Source organism: Pogona vitticeps, chromosome 3, assembly GCF_051106095.1.
Source record: "Pogona vitticeps strain Pit_001003342236 chromosome 3, PviZW2.1, whole genome shotgun sequence".
Lineage (NCBI taxonomy): Eukaryota > Metazoa > Chordata > Lepidosauria > Squamata > Agamidae > Pogona > Pogona vitticeps.
Window position 1 is genome coordinate 41,451,532 of NC_135785.1, and position 20,007 is coordinate 41,471,538.

The 20,007-nt window shown below is 41.8% G+C and overlaps 1 protein-coding gene across 1 annotated transcript in view; it reads left to right on the forward strand.

The window, feature by feature from the left end:
- CAB39 (calcium binding protein 39) overlaps positions 1-11,801 on the forward strand; it is a 59,119-nt gene extending 47,318 nt beyond the window's left edge. The window contains exons 5-9 of the mRNA XM_020801830.3: positions 101-269; positions 1,965-2,024; positions 5,091-5,156; positions 6,219-6,362; positions 9,278-11,801. Of these exons, the coding sequence (XP_020657489.1) occupies positions 101-269; positions 1,965-2,024; positions 5,091-5,156; positions 6,219-6,362; positions 9,278-9,466 (628 nt within the window). The 3' untranslated portion in view covers positions 9,467-11,801. The remainder of the gene's footprint in view (positions 1-100; positions 270-1,964; positions 2,025-5,090; positions 5,157-6,218; positions 6,363-9,277) is intronic.
- Positions 11,802-20,007: the final 8,206 nt, after the last annotated feature.

Sequence of the window (20,007 nt, forward strand, 5' to 3'; positions counted from 1 at the left end):
ATTGCTGAAATGTTTTGAGCAGGCTATTAGGAATATGTGTTAAGTATTTTGCTGTGATTAGATTTGTGTGTCAAGTATTTATGTTGATTCTCATTGACAGGTATGAATCCCCAGAAATCGCACTGAATTGTGGAATCATGTTAAGAGAGTGCATCAGACACGAACCATTGGCAAAAATAATTTTGTGGTCAGAGCAGTTTTATGACTTCTTCAGATATGTGGAAATGTCTACATTTGACATTGCTTCAGATGCTTTTGCCACTTTCAAGGTAATTCAGTCTGTTGTTTAACAGCCATATATAGATATAGATATGGCCTTCTTTATTAAGCTTCAGGGAAATATATAACAAAAAAAGTCATTCTAATAATCCAGTGTTGGCAGGGTAGCAACCAAAGGTGGTGATGGTATTTACAAGTCTGTGGAATAGGAGATTCTTTGCATCACTTTTCTTGAAAATGGATAAAGGAAAGCTTGTCTTCTTCAGCTAGTAATTTGGCTGGTTACAGCCAGTTTCGATCAAATACAGTGGTGCCCTGCATAGCGACGTTAATCCGTTCCAGGAAAAACGTCGCTATGCGGGGGGGGGGAACCCCATAGGAATGCATTAAACTCTGTTTAATGCGTTCCTATGGGGACAAAACTCACCGCTAAGCGGGAATCCTCAATCCAGCTGCCGTTTTCGCCACCTCGGTAAGCAAGGAACTGGCGTGAAAACGCTGCGGGCGGCCATTTTCTTCTTCCGGCTGCCATTTCGGAACCACCGATCAGCTGTTCCAAAACATCGCAATGCGAAGATCGGTAAGCGAAATGCTTACCGATCATCGTAATGCGATGTTTACCCTATTCAGAACATCGTAATGCGATCACATTAGCGATTGCAAAAAACACGTCGCTATGCGGATTCGTCGTTAAACGGTGTGCTCGTTAAGCGAGGTACCACTGTATATAAGGATGCTATATAGCCAGTAAGATCTCATGTTGTTGGTGTCACAAAAAGGCAGATGAAGCCAATTGTGAATAAGGGATCTGCTTGCATAAGGAAAGATTTCAGCTTCTCTTAATTTGTTTTTTGGGGGGGGGTGAACCACAAAAAGGGTCAAAAATTTCAATATATAAAAAAATTTAGAAGGTTGATAAAAGAACCCTCCCTTTCAAATCAACTCAGCTACATTCTAGACATTCAGTCTGTTGTGTTAATCAGTCTGATTGTACCTGGAGATGAAATAAGGAATGATTAAATACAGTGGTGCCCCGCATGACGACAATATTCCGTTCCGGGAAAATCGCTGTTAAGCGAACTCGTCGTCATGCGAAAAACAATTCCCCATTGGAATGCATTGAAACCCATTTAATACGTTCCAAGGGGGAAATTACCTCATTGTCCAGCAAAGATCGCCCATAGGGAAAGGCATTTTCCAAGCGCTGATCAGCTGTTAAAATGCCTGCCCTGCAAAGCAAGGGTCCGGAAAACACAGGGCAGCCATTTTAGGAACCCAACAATCAGCTGTAAAGATCGTCGTCTTGCAAATAAACGGTCCGTGAAGCACGGACCAAATCGTCATCAAGCGCAATTCCCCCATAGGAATGACTGTTTTGCAAATCGCTATAGCGATCGCAAAAAGTCACCGTCCTGCGGATTCGTCGTACAGCGGGGTCGTCTAGCGAGGTACCACTGTACTGTATTGATGTTTTGTGGTTCAAAGTTAATCATTTGTATAGGATAGGAAAGAGCTATAAATATACTGATCTACAGACTTCATATTCATTGCCTGTTGATGAGGTCAATGATATTTATCGGACCCTGAGAAGCTGGATATAAATGTTTATCTCTCAAATATTTGACTAACCCCTTTGTCTTGGTTGCCAAAACTAGGGAAAATGGGTGTAGTAACTGGTGAAGAAACAAAGTATAGGATGCAAAAGGTAGTACCTCATAAATAACAGTGCAATAATTTATTTGCAGGATTTACTTACAAGGCACAAGCTGCTGAGTGCAGAGTTCTTGGAACAGCACTATGATAGGGTATGTATTTTTATTTCTTTGTAACATACATCAGAAGAGTTACCCACTGCATGAGAATATAATAGAACTTTCTAGGGGAATACTTCATATTCAGGTGTACTTGCACAGAAGGCTCCATTCTATTTCAGAAAGTAATATTGGAAGTTGACATCAGTCAATTTGGTTGACATTGGTTATCCAGCAGGGCATTGGTCACCCTGCTGGATGACCTACTTAGGGATTCTGACAGGGACAAAATGTCCTTGCTCGTCCTCCTTGATATCTCAGCCACCTTTGATACCATCGACCACGGTATCCTCCTGAGGAGGCTCTCGGCATTGGGGATTGGTGGCCTTGCTCTCAGTTGGCTCCGCTCTTTCTTGGAGAACCGTCCCCAGAGAGTCCAGCTTGGAGAGAATGTATTGGCCCCGTGGTCCCTCAATTGTGGAATTCCACAGGGTTTTATCATCTCCCCAATGCTGTTTAACATCTATATAAGGCCGCTGGGGGGTTCGCAGTCTGGGGGTCCACCCAGCCCTTTCCATGGAGACCCAGTTAGTGTCCGTGGTTCAGTCCACCCACTTACATCTTCAGCGGATCGCCAAGCTGCATTCCTGTCTAGGCATGGGGGTGCTCACCACATTGGTCAATGTGCTCGTAGTCTCAAGAATAGACTACTGTAAAGCTCTCTACGTGGGGCCTACTTTGAGACTGATGCAGAAGCTTCAGATGGTCCAGAACAGGGGTTCTTAACCTTGGGTTACTCAGGTGTTTTTGGACTGCAGCTCCCAGAAGCCTTCACCACTAGCTGTGCTGGCTGGGGTTTCTGGGAGTTGCAGTTCAAAAACACCTGAGTAACCCAAGGTTAAGAATCACTGGTCCAGAACATGGCGGCCAAGTTATTAACAGTGGTGAAAAGATTTCACCATATTTCCCCCACCCTGGCTGCCTTACACTGGTTACCTATCCGCTTCTGCATCGATTTCAAGGTGTTAACTATTACACATAAAGCCCTAAACTGTTTAGGACCTCGATACCTGGCAGAGCGCCTTCTTCTGCTTAGTTCTACCCTTATCACCCATTCCAGTAAGGCCAGGTGGCTAAGGGGCCTAATGCCAAATTGGGGCTTCTCAACAGTGGCTCCTCACCTCTGGAACAACTAACCTGTAGAGATGTGCCTGGCTCCCTTGCTGAGGGCCTTTCAAGACCAATCTGAAGACATGGCTATATAGGAAGGCCTTCCCTACAGCCATCACCTAGGCTATTTCTTTTCTTTTTTCCTCTCTTTTTTTTCCATCTTGGACTCTGCAGTTAATTTTGATGTTACATTTAGGGGTTTTTTATGTTTTATGTAAACCGTCCGTTCTAGATGGGGCGGTATATATGTTTAATAAATACATAAAATTAATATCTGATTTCCAGAAGCAAATTGCTCTAGTTCAGATAGATTTAGGAGTCATCCAGGTTGGTCTGAACTTGAATTATGAAGATTCTTTAGCAATTTGAGTACAAAGGGACACAGTGCCTCTCCAAAAACTGGTACATGGCTCCCCAGGTTTCCCATTAAAGGATAACTTTGGGGAGAAGAAACAAAAGAAAGAAATGAGGTAATCTAGTATTCTGTCCGGCAGCTCTAGCATCTATTCAGAGTGTATAGTTTTACCAGGACTGCCTAAATCACATTTTGGAAGAGGAATGCTAAAGTAATGTTTTACAGACGTCCTTGTGTTTAAAAGCGGGAATATTGAAAGTGGATTGGTGGGGTCTGGGAGAGTGTAGCATTGGGTGTTCCTTGGAAAATGCTAATCATTCTTAATGTATTGCCTCTGTAATACTGTATGATTCACCAACCCTCATTCACACTTGCTGGTTGACGGGTGTGAATGATGGTTCTTTTTGTGTGACCAATCTTAATTGTTCTTACATATGGACATCTCTGTAATGCATGCCAGTTTCATCTACATTGTCACAAAATTCTTCAAGTCAGAACTGATTTATAGCAACCCTAATAGGGCTTTAAAGTTAAGTGAGATATTTAAGGAGTGGTCTTGCCACATCTATTCCCCCAGTGAGCTTCCATGGTTGAGTGGGACTCAAACTCACTAGTCTTATCACTCTATCCTAGGTATCTACACCAAAAGGATATATCTTCCCTTTTGGAGTGGAGCTTGAACCCATTGTCTGAATTTTTGCAGGTGTAATCTCCTCTTGTAACATTGTGACAAACAAGGGGAGAAAAGCAATGGAGCGTTGGTGCTAATCTGTGGGATGAATGAAGATTTTGATTTTGGAATTGAGGATCATATTCAAACTGAAGTTGAATTAGATCTGAATATAAAATGGTCAGGATGCTAACCGTTATCTTGTGGTTGATGCATATTCCTATCATTTTTCTGTTTGCTTAGCATGTTACCTGCATCTTGATTTTTCAGTTTTTGTCAGCAAATTTTTGCAATTGTTCATGAGAATTTTATTTTTTACATATAACAGTATAAGTGCAACAGTGCAATTTGCAATGGCAAATAGCCACTAGTTAAGAAGTCAGCATTTGTGTTTGTATATTTGTATTTTTGACACTGTGATGTGATAAGGAATACCAGCACTGGGTCCTTGACAAGTAATAATTCAGTACTACAGTTTATGTCCATTTGCTTACATTGGCATAGATAAGTATGCCATATGTGAGGATCCTGACTGTAGATTCCTAAAAATGAGATCTAATAAGAAGTCAAAGGATACTTCCTCATTATGTTCCCATTCTTCTAATATTAAAGTGAGCATAAGGGCATGTGTAACAACTTTGCTCCCTCTACTGGTCACATCTGATAATAAAAAAATATAAAGTCACTTTTATTCTCTACTCTTGCTTTAAAATTTCCTCTAGCCCCTGTAAATGTTTGTTAAAGAGTATCTGCGGTGTCATAAAGAAACAGTTGTAGCATTTTAAATAGCAAAACATTTGGAATATTAAGTCCTTACGTCATTCTATTTCTGTTTTGCATTTGTTCTTCTGGTTCAGTGAAATCATGTGAGATCAGCATATTTATCATATTTAGAAAAATCCTGATTTTTTCTTTCTTCATTCAGTTCTTCAGTGAATATGAGAAATTGCTCCACTCAGAAAACTATGTGACAAAACGACAGTCACTTAAGGTAACAAGATTCTACAAGTTTGCAACTAAGCTAATTTCAGCACAATTTTTATAATCATTGTTTTCAAATGCTAGATAACTCAGTGGTTTAGGCATCTGGCTGTGGAGCCAGAGGTTAGGAGTTCAGTTCTCCATTGTGCATCCTTGACAGGGGCTGGACTTGATGATCTATAAGGTCACTTCCAGCTGTGTAGTTCCATGATGATGGTGTAGCAGTAGGCTAGGCCACTGGTTCTTAACCTTGGGTTATTCAGGAGTTTTGGACTGCAACTCACAGAAGCCTTCACCACCAACTGTGCTGGCTGGGGTTTCTGGGAGTTGCAGTTCAAAAACATCTGAGTAACAAGGGTTAAGAACCACTGGGCTAGGCAAACCATTTGTCCTGCTTTGGCTGCTAAATTGTTCACAAAAATTTGAAATGTCAAATTTTATAGTTCAAGAGACAAACATATTATCTTGATTTAATTTTTAGTGCGCCCTTTCAGGAACTTTTCACAGTTGTTAACAAGTTTACATATCTTACTTTCCAATGTGCCTTATCAATATAGATTTTACCATTGTGGATTTATAGATCTCCATAATTTTCAGACATATACATGTCCATCTCCCTTTTGTACTGTAAACCCAATTCATCATGATGGCTTAGTTGTAAAAACAAACTTTTCCTTACATATAAACCAATCCACAAAACAAGGTATGTGTGCTGCACCCCCTGTTGCACTAAGCCATCCAGTGATGCAACACACACACACACACACACACACACACACACACACACACACACACACACACACACACACACAGAGAGAAAGAGAGAGAGAGAGAGAGAACATGGTAAGGATATGCTTCTTTCTAGTGGTGTAATTAGAAAAGTTGTGTAAGATTTTTCTGCTTCACATAGTGAGCAGTGTACAATAACATCACAACGTCGGGGTATTAACAACAACAGTTGTTAACAGAGAATAGAGTTCAGTGCAACCCTTTCCTCTGCTAGTGTTGAAGGTATTTTGTACCATAGAAAAATTCCATTTAGTTCTCTTTTTTCTGTTTTTCATTTCTGTAGCTGCTTGGTGAATTACTGTTGGATAGACACAACTTCACAATTATGACAAAGTACATCAGTAAACCTGAAAATCTCAAACTGATGATGAACCTTTTACGAGATAAGAGTCGCAACATTCAGTTTGAAGCCTTTCATGTCTTTAAGGTAAAAGTCGCTTTTAAATAGTATTCATAATAGTATTCAAGACTTCCTTCAAATTGAAGACAAGGGTAGTCTTAACACTGACCAAATAATACTTTAGAATGGCAAAATAAAGTCATGATGGAAAGTCATGGAGCTCCAGTGGCTACTAGGTTCTGTTCCAGAGTCTTGATACTTTAATTCTAAGTCTGCCTTGAGAGTGATATTTTGTTTTTCTGAAGACTTCCCTGTTTGTTGGTTTGTAACTTATATACTGCCCCATAGTGCAATGCATTCTTTGAGTGATGTATAAATACCTTTGGTTTATCAATTCATTGTGTAAGCTGGACTACAGTGGTGCCTTGCTTAGCGATGTTAATTAGTTCCGAAAAAATCGCTGCTAAGCAATTTCTAAGCGAAACACGGTTTCCCATTGAAATGCATTGAAAACCGGATAATCAGTTCCAATAGGAACAAATTGCCGTCCTTAAGTGAAAATCACCATAGGAAACATTGTTAAAGCGAAACGCGGTTCCCCAATTGAAATGCATTGAAACCTATTCAGTGCATCTCAATGGGGGAAAATAAATACTGTATTAGGGGACTTGTTGTGTGCAAGTTGGGGGACAAGATGCAACCCTGCTACTCCACTGGCAACTCTATATGAGCCCACAGGAACAGTAAAAAAGGGGTCTGTGATTTCTCTTAAACTAAGGACCACTTGAGAGATTGACTTGAGAGTTCAGTTTGCCCTTCGCTGCCAGGACGCAACCTCAGCGTTAAACAACGGATTCCCTTACCAACACATGGGGGGGGGGAGAAGGCTATTCCCTCTCACAAAGCAGCCGAGGGTGGGGCGCTGTGCATGGAGGACTCGGCGGCCCATCACCCCCCAAGGCAGTACCCCCCTTCCCTCAACAAAGAAAGGGGAGGTACGGGCCTCCGCCCTAGACACACACACACACACCGACTTTTTCAGAGATGGAGCCGCTCCTAGGCGCAGTCGAGAGAGAGACTGTTTGGCAGCCACCGTCCTTTTTTTAAAAAGGCGGCCCCACCCGAGGAGCACTTGTGGACTTTGCGGGCTTCCTTCAGGGCCACCAAAAAGGCTGAGCCCTCATTTCAAACGAACAAGCCAAGCAAGCAAAAACCCCACAAAACGCCCCTCTTCAGGTTCCTCAGGAGCAAATCCGAGCCTCTGGAGAACCACCCGGCAGCCCGAGAGGGACGAGCAGGAGGGGGGGCGCCCACAGGCTCTCGCTTGCCACCAGTCTCCCCCCCCAGGATCGAGAAGGCGCCAAGAGGGCAGAGCGGCGCACCCTCCTGCCCAGAGGGGAAAACCTTCCATTCTGGCTGGGGGGGTGTCGCCTCCGGCTGGGAGGATCCGCTCCCCGCCCGCCAGCTGCCCAGCCGAACAAAGCCCATGCCCCACCGCGCCCCGCCTGAGACTTCATGCGATTGGGGGGGTGCCCCTTTCTTCCTCTGCACCTGCCGCCATGGGTGAGTCTGGTTGGGCAACGGGGCTCCCACTGAGACCGAGGCAGGCGTCTTCCCCCCCCCCCCCGTGAGCTCCCCTTCAAATCTCCCTCGGCTAAGCGAGAGAAGCAGGTTTTGGAGAGGGAAAAAGAGGGCAGCCCCGCCTCGCCTCTTCTGCCCGGTACATGGGATGAACAAGTGGGTGCCCCCTCGACCGACGCCCGCCTGCTGGCGGCTGTTACCTCCTCCATGCCCAGCCAAGCTAACCGTTCTTTCTCCGGCACCGCCACCCAGCGAAGGGAGCCCCGGCCAAGCTTTGTCTCTGCAGGGGGGGCTGCCTCCTTCCATGGTTGGGGCCACAGCTTGCTTGCGCTGGGCGTGTGTTGTGTGAGAGCATGGTCCCAACATCGCTAAGCGAAAATCGCCCATAGGGACCATCGCTAAACGAAGCGCAAAAACGCTCCGAAAAAGTTGTCACTAAACGGAGCGCCCGTTAAGCGAGGCACCACTGTACTTAATAGCCAATAGTTGTTTTTCAGTATCAGATAATAGCTTCACATTTCTGCATGAATCAGTTATTTCATTGCAGTAATTAATACTTGAATGTATAGTATTAGTTAATTAATAAAAAATACCCATTTTCTAGGTTGTAAGCAAGTTTTGCTCAGTTATACATTGGCTTTGGATATGGATTATCAAATGAATTAAATCATGTTTGAAGGCTATATATTTAGACCTTGGGCAGGCAGTTATTTCATATATTTTATATGATTAAATATTATATTCCACAATAATGTATTACATTTATCGTATTTTCCCGTGTATACGACACCCCAGTTCTGACCCTTGCTGGAGGCAGAGGAGCAGTCAGTGGGAAACTGCTCCTCCACCTCTGTCTCTTCTGCTGCTGCTGCCTCCACTGCCCGCCCAATCACCTCCTCCAGTGCAAATGCTTTTCCTCTGCCTCCTGCTGCCTCCGCCACCAGAGGGGACAAGGCAGACATGAGCTGGAGGTGAGCCCCGTCAGTCCCACTGGAGGAGGTGATTGGCCAGGCAGGGGAAGCAGCAGCAAGAGGCACCCTAGCGCGTGTGACTGCTCCTTTGCCTCTGTCTCCTGCTGCTGCTGCCTCTGCCAGTGGAGGGGACAAGCCGTGAGCCCTGAAAGAGGCAATTGGGCAGTGGCAGTGGCGGCAGCAAGAGGTGCCCAAGCATGCTCCTTGCATGTATAAAACGAACCTCAATTTTTCCTCTAATTATTTTAGGAAAAAGTGTCATTTTATACAAGGAAAAATATGTAGTTTTGCATGCTCTATAAAAGCATATGCTAATAACTGCACTTGTTTTTCTGAAATTTTCTAGCACCTGGTAGGTTTGTCTCCTTGTAATTGTTTCCATAGTTAACATTTTCTGATACATTAACATGTTTGTTAATTCCTTCTACTAATCATCTCTCTTCTTTGCAGGTGTTTGTAGCCAATCCCAACAAGACACAGCCTATATTAGATATTCTGCTAAAGAACCAGACCAAACTTATTGAGTTCCTCAGCAAGTTTCAGAATGACAGGACCGAAGATGAACAATTTAATGATGAGAAGACCTATTTAGTTAAACAGATCAGGGATTTGAAAAGACCAGCACAGCAAGAAGCTTAATCTCTTATAAACCCCTAAAATATTAAATCCAGATTCAGCATTTGCTGTTAGATATTCAGCATCAGGCACTCTTATCAATTCATGAGGAACATTACTGCTAATCTGCTGTTCAGTGAACAGTGTTTGTTTTTTTCTCTTTATTTTTTAGTCCAAGTTGACAAACCTAGCTGCTGCTTTCTTGCACAATGTGGACTTTCTTGGTATTTGTGTCTGAATTCAAGCACACTGCTTGTTTTTGGAAGTCCAGGGGTGGGGGGATTATTGGTTCATGAAAGCAAACATATAGATAATAATTTGGGATAGGAGGAGAAGGTATTAGAATAGTGTAAGTGATGAGGTGCATGCTTGCAAATCTGATTCAATCCGTATGTTTGCACTTAACCTTGTATGAGATGCGAGCACAACGTGATCTGTGCATAATTGGCACCCTAGTATAAGATTGTATGCCTTGATTTTTTTTAAAAAAAATGTGCAGTGCTTTATTTGTAATCAAAGGGGAAATGTATCTAAGATGTGAGCTTACTGGGATGAGCAGTGGTCTCGCAGATAAAACTGATACTGAAACATAGCAACTTCTAAAGGAGTGAGATCTCAGAGTTCATAAGGAAAATGTATATATGCCTTTCACTGCTTTATAGTTTGTTTTTTGAGAGAGTGATTTTCTGAGAATTGAGCTGTAGACGTGGAAATATGTTATAAGGGTTTTTGTTAATTTTACTTTAAATGCGTTTTGGACAGTAGAGCTTAGCAGTGACACTTCGCATTTCATTTCAAAAATGCTTGTTGGTTTCTTTTGTATATATCTCCTAGGCTGCTCATTTCTTTAAAAATGATTTAATTTGTACAGCAGAGGAATGTTAATGTATTAGTCTGTAACTTTTACCTGATACTGAGTTTTGCAAAGTGAAAGCTCATGTGTAATTAATACTATGAATCACATGAAAATGCTGATTTCACATTTCTTAAATACTGCAGCATCAAAAGGAAGAGAACCCATTTTTCCATATTTACTGACCTAATGGGGTGCCATCTGTTAGGGTAGACTGAAATGTAGTGCTGGAACCCACTAACCTGTATTCTTCAGTGTTGGCCTTATCCGTTTATATTAGTGCTGTGTTCAGCCACTTGCAAATTATGAAGATTATGCTAAATTAATATCATTTTGTTTTTCTTGTGGGTATATAGAGAATCTCTTCTGTTCATATAGGTAATACTCAGTATGATAGTTGTAATGGTAAATAACTTATAATTCCCCTTTACTTCCAAATTCATAATTACATAACTATCTTAATGTCAATATCTTGTTCCTTAATGCTGCAAATTATCAGTATTTATTTTTAGAAAGACTGATTTTGCACCACTCTTTTGTTACTGTGATCATAAGAAAAAACATTGCTAAATATATCTAAACTATGTTATCAAAATGGCATCTGTTCTTAATAGTAGTACTAAGATCACAACCAGCCAAATTATATGGATTTGGAGTATGAAAGTTCAAATTCTGCATGATTGAACCTGACTGAGAATGCTATACAATTATTTATTGCTTTCTAGCTTCTTTCTGATTAAATTATTTAGAAACTAATCTGCTGATTGACATTTTAGCCAATTCTTTAAAGCCTTCATGAAGGAAGTAGGCAAATAGCTCCAGCAAACAGGTCCTGATCATGCTGAATACTTCAACTTTGCCATGCTTCCTTTAGAGATCATAGAAAACCTGTTCTCTACAAAGTGATTCATACTGTCTATTGAAAGGAAAAAAAGTAATCATAGATCTGTTAAACCATTTACATAGGTAGGCAAAACTGGCCGTGAGATACTGTAGTTCAGTGCTCTGTCCTTTTTGGGGCGGGGGTGGTGGTATTGTTGTTAAAAGAAGGAAAACGTTTGGCAAATTATTATCCATTGTGCATACAACTTTTACTTTATGAGGGGAAAGTAGAAATGTTAAAAGTTCTGTATGTGTGTATATAAAGAAGTTAAAAATGGATTTGGATATTGGTTTTGCTTCTCTACTATTTGGCTTGGGAAGAAGTGGTGCAACCTTTTTTAAAAAAGAATAATTGATTACTTGGAGTGTTGGCATTCAGAAGTTGTATTTAAGACCATTTGATGTGCTATTCATATTAAAAACTATTGTACTGGAAGTGGTTTCTTATCTGCGTGAAGGCTTAAACATATTACTAAAAGTTCTTTAATGTGAGGTTTTTTTAAACAAATGTATACGATTGTAATTCTCCTTCCACAAAGCATTTCATTCCTTCAGATGAATGCATTTCTTATTAGAAAATCTGGCTGGCCCCATAATTTAAATTGAAATAAAATTTTGAAGAAACACAGTTGTGTGTTCTATAATATGTATCAATGAAAAAGGTTCACCTGAATCTGAGTATTTCTGGTGAACCATTCTGTACTTCTTGTGTACCATAAAACACAGCATTTTACAAGCTTGATGCAAAATAACAAAATAAAAATAAACAAGAAAACACTAGCTTACCACTTTGCTTCCTGCAAGGCAGACTTCTCAGCCCTTCAGTTTATGTTCAATCCTTTTTATTGTTTTCAGTTGAATATTGATTGATTCTAGTAATAGAAGCAATCAGGTATGTTTAGGAGTAGAAAAGTTGTAACACTTACATAGCAAGGATATCTTGTGCAGTTATTTTCACGCCTTCCTCCAGACTACTTTGAGTATATTTGGTAAGGGAACTAAGCCCCGCCCGCAACAACTACACCTTCCTGGACCCTGGGAATGAATGTTAAGCTTGTAAAGTAAGAGGTGCTGTAGCCTTCTTATAAATGAGATCTAAATTACATCTCAAATTGTCTTGAGGTACATTTAAGCCTATTCTGATTGAGGCCAGTTTCATACATATATCTTTGGTTTTTGGTTTTTCCACGTTACTTTCCAATATCCAAAGATGTATGTTTTGTAAAAAGCTTAATTTTAAAAAATATTCTTAAAGAGCTTGGGGTGTGTTAATCCAAAAATCAGCTTTTTGCTAGGTTCATTATTATGCACTTGTTATTTAACACAATTGATTCAAATATAATTTTGCATACATTTTGAATTAGCATATTTGTAGAAATAAAACACTCTCATTTTCTTGAAAGATTTTCTACCTACTCTTCTACTTTTGTCACTGCTTCCAGCAGAATCAAAAGAAAATGCATCATAATCATAGTTGATCAGAATACAGTGGACCCTCTACTTACGGAATTAATCCGTATTGGAACGGTGGCTGCAGGTCGAAAAGTCTGTAGGTCGAGTCTCCATTGACCTACAATGCATTGAAAACCGATTAATTCCATAACCGGCCATTTTTGTTCCATTTTGGTTTTTTTCTGGTCTGTAAGTCGATTCTCCAGCTGCAAGTCGAACCTACATTTTGTGGCCAGAGAAGTCTGTAACTCAAAAAGTCTAAATCAAGCCGTCTGTATGTCGAAGGTCCACTGTAGTTCAAGTTTTAGAAGAGGTAACCATGCTAGTCTGCTAGCATATCAGACAAAAACAAAAGAAAAATTAAAAATAAAGACAAAAACTTGTGGCACCTTAAAGATTATATTTTAATGTGAGATGTCATGGACAAGTCCACTTCCCCCAAATAACTGAGTGAACTGCTGAAAATCTGGGGAATTAGGCATTACATTAAACTACAGTTTTGTACAAAGCTGCAAGCTGCACTTAAATGTTCTTCACTGTGAACCAGATACATGGAGTTGCTCAAGAATGGAATATTAAAATTAAAATATGCTTAAAAACTGTATATTAGCTCTGTGACACCCTGTGATTACTTCAGAGAGTTTTTGTCCTCAAGCTGGCACTGATGGATAAGAAGTGTCATTAGGAAAGCTAAATCTAATGGATATTTGCTTGTCACAGCTGTATCTCTTAAGATTAAACATCCCAAAATATCTCACAATAGCTGCCTTTTCCTACTGATGTACCGGTATTTCTAAAGTTGAATTGCTGTGTTGTGGAGAGGAATGCGTTTACCTCCTTTATTGAGTCATCATTCATGCAGTTTCCAATTTCTACTTGTCCAGCTCCTTTAGTGCAGAGGTGGGAAACTGAAAGCTCTGAAGGGCAATTTTCTGCTCTGAGGACCTGCCAAGTGGCATGCTGGCCATAAAAATCAGCTGAAGCCCAGATAAAACAAAACAAATGTTTCTGGAAATTTCATCCATTTTCATTTTTATGGGTTTGAGTTTATTGGCAGGTGGGGATTACATCTATTTTATTACAAAATCACAATTCCTAGAGTTCTCTGCAGACTTCTTTTTGGTGGGGGAGAAGAGTTACCCAGAAGTTGCAGAAACAACCTTGAAGGGCTGCAAGAGTCTCTGGACAACACTTTGCGAATTGGTTGAGAGAATGGTTCAGATCTTGCATACTAGATTATTTTTAAAAAGCTGAGTCATTCATTGGAACATATGAAACAACACTGTACAAAGAAAATTCAGTTCTTTAAAAAAACCCTCCAATTTGTTAATAAGGGATATTGTGCTTCTGTATACACAATTCAAAATTCCAGGATATGACTGCACAATATCATGCCCATGTTGCCAGCAGAAGGAAGGATGTCAAGCAAAGGGCATCCAGAATGTTGACACACCAATAGCAGCAGTCTAGAGGGTCTTCAGCAGTTTTTCCCAACTTTTGTTGAGTCACAAGCCCATTTTATAATAGTCAAGTAACCCGTAAACACCCTGCCGCATTTCCATATAAAGGCATTTGAATAGGGTAAAGAAAACATTAAGAATAGATTTTACAGAATAATATAACTGTAAGCTTATATATATATATAATTATAGGAATGGCTGTAAACATGCCTCTACCAGATAATTTGAGAATGAAAACTTGTCGATAATATTTTTTAGTTTAATTGCCTTTTTGATGGGAACCTTCCTGGTTCTCCCTCACCCTTTTGTCCCTATTACATTTTTCCATGACTTAGGCAGGGCCTGCAGGCATCTCCTCACCCTGGTCCCCTCTCCAAAGTGCCACCATAGCTGCACCTGGAAGAGCAGGAGTTTCAAGTGGAGCGAATGCCACCACCAAAGCATCAGCTTTCCGGTCCTGCTGTCCTCTTGGGCACCATGTTCACCATGCGCCTCATTCAGACCTTGCTGAGCTGGTCTAATGTTTGTGTCTGAAGGGCTGATGTCAGTCCTCCAAAGATGGATGCGGCGGAGGAGACAAGTAAGAGTGGCTCTTTCAGAGGCTGTGGGAATGAGGTCCATGCCCTGGCACACTTGAAGGGGGCTACAGACTGGAAACAAGTTTTTCACACACTACTTTTTAAGGTTTCTTATGTGACTGACTGATTCTGCCTATATTTCTTTCATATTGTGTTTATGGCCATGGCGAAAAAAGGTTGAGAACAGCTGTATGCCATATTTAACATCATAAATATAAAAATAATTGAAACCATAAATAACCACAGAAAACACTTTGGCCCACTGGTTGGGAAACCATGGTCTACAGCACTGGTTCTTAACCTTTGTTACTCAGATGTTTTTGGACTGCAACTCCCAGAAGCCTTCACCATCAGCTCTGCTGGCTGGGGTTTCTGGGAGTTGCAGTTCAAAAACACCTGAGTAATAAAGGTTAAGAACCACTGGTCTACAGGATACCCTCTTGTGTTCACTACCGTGCATCGAGTGGCACAAAGCAAGGGAAAATCCCAGAAGCTGACTCCTTTTTTCATCAATTAACTTTTTAACCAACACGGAGCTATTGTCAGAACTGTTTTTCAACAAGTGTGAATTTCAGGCTTTTCATCTTTGGAGGTTAGATTATTTCACAGCCTTACCATAGCTGTCTTAAAATGGATGAGCAAATAAAAGCAATTAAGAATTCACACCCTTCAACGAGTCTTAGAATTTCACTGCCTCTTCTTAATTACTTTTATTTGCTTCCCCATTTTAAGACTGAGCTTCACTATACTTGAGCTTTGATTACTTTTCTTGCTTTCAGTTAGAATGAGAAAACTATTAAAGAAATGCTCCAGGCTCATCCAATGTGCTCCATAGTCAAGTGTAGATTTTGTCTGGAATTTCTTTGCTCCTAATTTGCTACAGATCACTATACCATGGTGGCCCCTAAATGCGCAATAACATCTGTTCTTCCTCTAGACATTTTTTTCTTTGATTCTTGTTTCACTGTGTTTGGGCATTCTCCATTGGTAGGGAGGAATCCTTGCTTTTACTTCCTTTCCCAGTATTCCTGGGGAATCGAATCCACAATCTTCCATGCACTGAAAACTTAACAGAGCATAGAGATTGTTTTAGATGACTGCACAATCCAGCTACTAAGGGCTAAGCTACAAGCTAGACAGTGTGTAGCACACAGCTGAAACTTTGCCTCTTTCCTACTTCAAAGTAAGCCTCCTCAGGCCTGGTCTAGGTCACTATTAGAGATGGTATATTCGTGTTCATCTCCTAGGGGAGACAAATATCGTCACTTCAGGTGACTGGGCCCATTTGATCCTTCCCCCCCCCCCCGAACTGGGCTCTCCACTTAATACTTGATGCACACATGGCCATCCTTGTTCATGCTGTGTCAATCGCGGAAGTAGCCCAGCTGGGGCTTCCCTGCCTCCCTCTGCTGGTGACCACTCCAGTGAGGGGACAGGATGACCAGTCTCCCCGCTCAGGTGCTGAGTGGTCACCGGTAGAAGGAAGTGGGGAAGCCCCAGCCGGGATACTTCCATGATTCGTGTGGTGCAAATGAGGGCAGCCATGCTCACTGTGCCACAAGTGGTAAATGAATGGCCAGATTTTTTGGTTAGAGGGTCAAATGAGCCCAGCCACCTGTGGTGGCGATATTTGTATTTGTCTGACCCAGGAGACGAATATGAATATCTCATCGCTAGTCAGTACAATTAAATGGATCTAGGAGTCCTACACCATCCATCCCCAATATTTCTAAGCCTTACGTTGGTGGGTGATCTGTGGTAGTATAAAACTGTGGGGCCATGGAAGTTGGGAGGCCCTCAAATCATGACAAAAATCTCCCCAATGTCTTCTAGAGGGTGCAAGGCGTGTGCTTGATCTAAATGTTGGGTGAGGGTCTTTGAGGCTGCATTTGAGGGCTGCAGACCATATGTTGCCCACCCTACCTTAAATTGGCCCTCTTCCCTTGCTATTGGCACCAGTATAGTTTTAATAATCTTTTTGTACTGTCATAGAGCCCTCCTCCTTCTCTTTTCCTTTTTAAAAAACAGGAGGGGGGAGGACAAATTTGAGAAGGGGAAAAGAGGTTGTGGTGAGGGGAGAGTAGTTTTCAGCCTCCTTTACCCATATATGGTGGTCCTGATCTGGATCAGACTTATGTGTGCTTCCTTTGGATTAAGAGTAACATTGCCAGGTAAATACCACCCTTGCGATTTCAAAACCAAAACTGGAGACTCGGGGTGCACCCTTGTGGTGTCACTGGGGGCGGGGGGCAAACGAGGATGTGGAGGGAGAAGAACTGCTTCTGGGGCCTGCTGATGAAGGAATGGGACACACAAGGGTAATTCAAACAAATGTGCCCTGAACCTGGAAGGTAGTAAAACAGCTCCAGCAATTCTTGTCATTCCTGCCAAGGGTATACATCTCGCCTTAGCTAGAGCACACAGGATATGTGAAATGTTCACTTTGCTGCATCTGGGACTTGTGGGAAGCTTACTACCAAGTCCGCAGAGGAAATTCGCACCCCAGAACTTGTGCCACTGTTGCCAGGGCTTCTGCAGCAAAATCCTTGTGAGTTGTAGCACTCATGCTTCATGCCCTGCATCACTCCACATGGCAGCATGGGCCGAAAGGCATGCAGCAACTGGTTCTCCCCAGTTTCTCTCCCTTGCTCCTGGATTTTTGGCCGGCCAATGTTGCATAAGTGCAACACACATGCAAGCTTCTCCCTCATCCAGCAGCCTGAGATTTGTTTCCCTGCCTGAAGACCTGGGGCCACACAGCAAATTTCCTGAGGTCTGATCCAGTGCCCTGAGAGTCAAGAATTTTAGGACAGCATTTAAGGTAGCACATAGCTTTTCAGGCAGCTTCCACAAAGGCAGGAGTTCCCTAGTTTCAGGCATTCAGCTCCAGCACATCAGTGGCTGCTAGGCTATCGGGAAGGTGGCTGAGGGGGCGCACCCCAACTTCCTAGCCTCACATCATGGGAAACACCCAAGCCACACTTTTGATTTGAAAGAAGAGATTAGTATGAATGCCTCAGTTCAGTTTCACACCACACGTTATCTACTGATCCCAGTACATGTGGCAATGCAAATGTTTAAATGACAAACGAATCAGATGGCTGCTGGATACAGCTGGGCAGTGGTTCCCTTTATTCTACTGGCACTTTATGAAGTTGCTGCATGTTTTTATGTTTTGAGTGATAGAAAATTACTACACTACATTGTCTGGCAATAACTTGATGGGGGCCTGAAAGGTGGATGACATAATTCTAAGAACTAAGAAATGGGAAGGTCCACATGCTTATGAATGGATTAGAAAGAAGCATCAAGAAAGCATGCTTTGCCATTGCCCATCGCTATATATCTGTCAAGCAGAAAAATCTTATCGTTTCTCGCTCAAATGTTTCCAAAGCTCAGTATTCAAGTCACATCCTGGGTTGGGTTAGTTAAGGTCAGGACAAGTTTAATTATTTGCCCTTTTTCTTCAATTTCTTTATTTGAAGGAGTTTTCACAACTGCTGCAGCAACAACTATATAGATCAGTGCAAAAATATATGTAGTTAGTTTCCATAAATTTTTATTGTAGTTTTTTTTTGTTTGACCCTATTGTGTTGATTAAACCCTATTGGTTTAATATAGAGAAAACTGGTTTCATCCAGTGTGTAGTCAAATAAGTGAATTCAGAACCTGCCACAAGAACCTTACAATAGCCCAGCTGGAGCAAAGCAAAGGCTTGTCTGGGCCAGGACTCTGTTCCCACTGTGCTAATGGGAAGCATGCACGTTGCAATAGCACCCTCCCATCCATTCCCGCAGCTACATGGGCCTGGAGCACAGGGTACTGGAGGTAACACACAGTCATCGTGTTTAATAGCGGCCACCCGTAGCCTTATCCACCATGAACTTGCACTGTCCTTTCTCAGACTTATCCAGGTTAGTGGCAATTAAATGTAGCAAATTTACTATTTTGGAATCTTTTAAATATATTGGGAGGAAACCTGCAATGGTTGTGATTTTTACAGTGGTGACCCTTTAACTGCAAGCAGATTTTCTGTGGAAAGTGCTCTGCTCAACTGCTATTGTAATGAATGGGAGTTCTTTCTTTCCTTAAAAAAACATTTGCAGTTCGTTAAAATGCAGCACTTTTCAGGTGGATTTATCTACAAATTCTGCCCCCCCCCTTTCTTGCCTCCCAAAGACTTGAATCTGATGTGTATCTGTTCTTATCTGAAATAGTGAGAAACACCCCAGTAGTGATCATCTGAGAGGTGAGGCATGAGGGGTAGGACATGGACGGAGATCATAATCTCCCCTGATAACATGATCTATTCAGTGCTGTTGGTAAGAATTTTTGGGGAAAGGTAGAGCCTTCCTTCAGGGAGAGCTCAGGGAAGAAGGAATGTGTATGAAGACTTCAAACTAATGTGCCTACTCCTCATGCACCAGAGCAGGACATTTTAAGTTTCCCATGTCACAATCGGACACCAAGCATTCACTTGCTTTTCAGTGCATGAGCTGTGTTTTTGTAGACAATTTTTCCAAACATGACAAATAGCATGGGAATATAACCTTGCATAAATCAGTGGAAAATGCAAGCTGCATGCAATGCTACCGCATGTGGATTATCTGTGTCTGCATATAAAACAGTAGTCAAGTCTGCTATGGCAGGGAAATGAAGGGTGTGGGAAACAGATGTACCCAGAAATAATGGTTGATGAAGAAAACTGTTTGCAGAGATACTGTGCAATCCCATATCTAACCATGATGTTCTTCTTTGGGTTGCAACCGTGTATCCCTATTTTGTTTTATTCCCAGGATGGGGAAGGTCCAAGAGTAGTCAGGCTGCAACTTCCGTTAGTCCTTGCCATTGCAGTTAATGTTAAGAGATGATGGGATCCATCATCCAAACACATATGTAGAGTTACACGTTCCTCAGTTCTGCTGCACTCTTTCATTTGTTGTGACAACCACTGCATTTATCTTCGGGTACCGGGGAAAATGTCGGTGGATATTTACGAGAAAAGATAAACAAAGGTCTGCTGCGGTGCTGAACAGGAACATGGATTTAGATTAAGATAGAAAGATGCCATCTTAAATGACCCCAGGGTAGTTTTGAAAATATTTGTATTTATATGCCTTCAGGTTGGTTCTGTCTTATATCCACCCACTCAGGGTTTTCTAGGTATAAAGTGCTTGGAAATGGTTTAGCCATCCCTATCCTGGTGGTGCTCTGGAACCAAGCAACATGTCCCACACTGCACAGGCAGCAGGGTATTTAACACACTCTGGCTGGTCTCAGTTGGGCTCTCTCCTTGGAAACACATGGTAAAGGTAGGAAAACAAGTGGGAAATGCCCTAC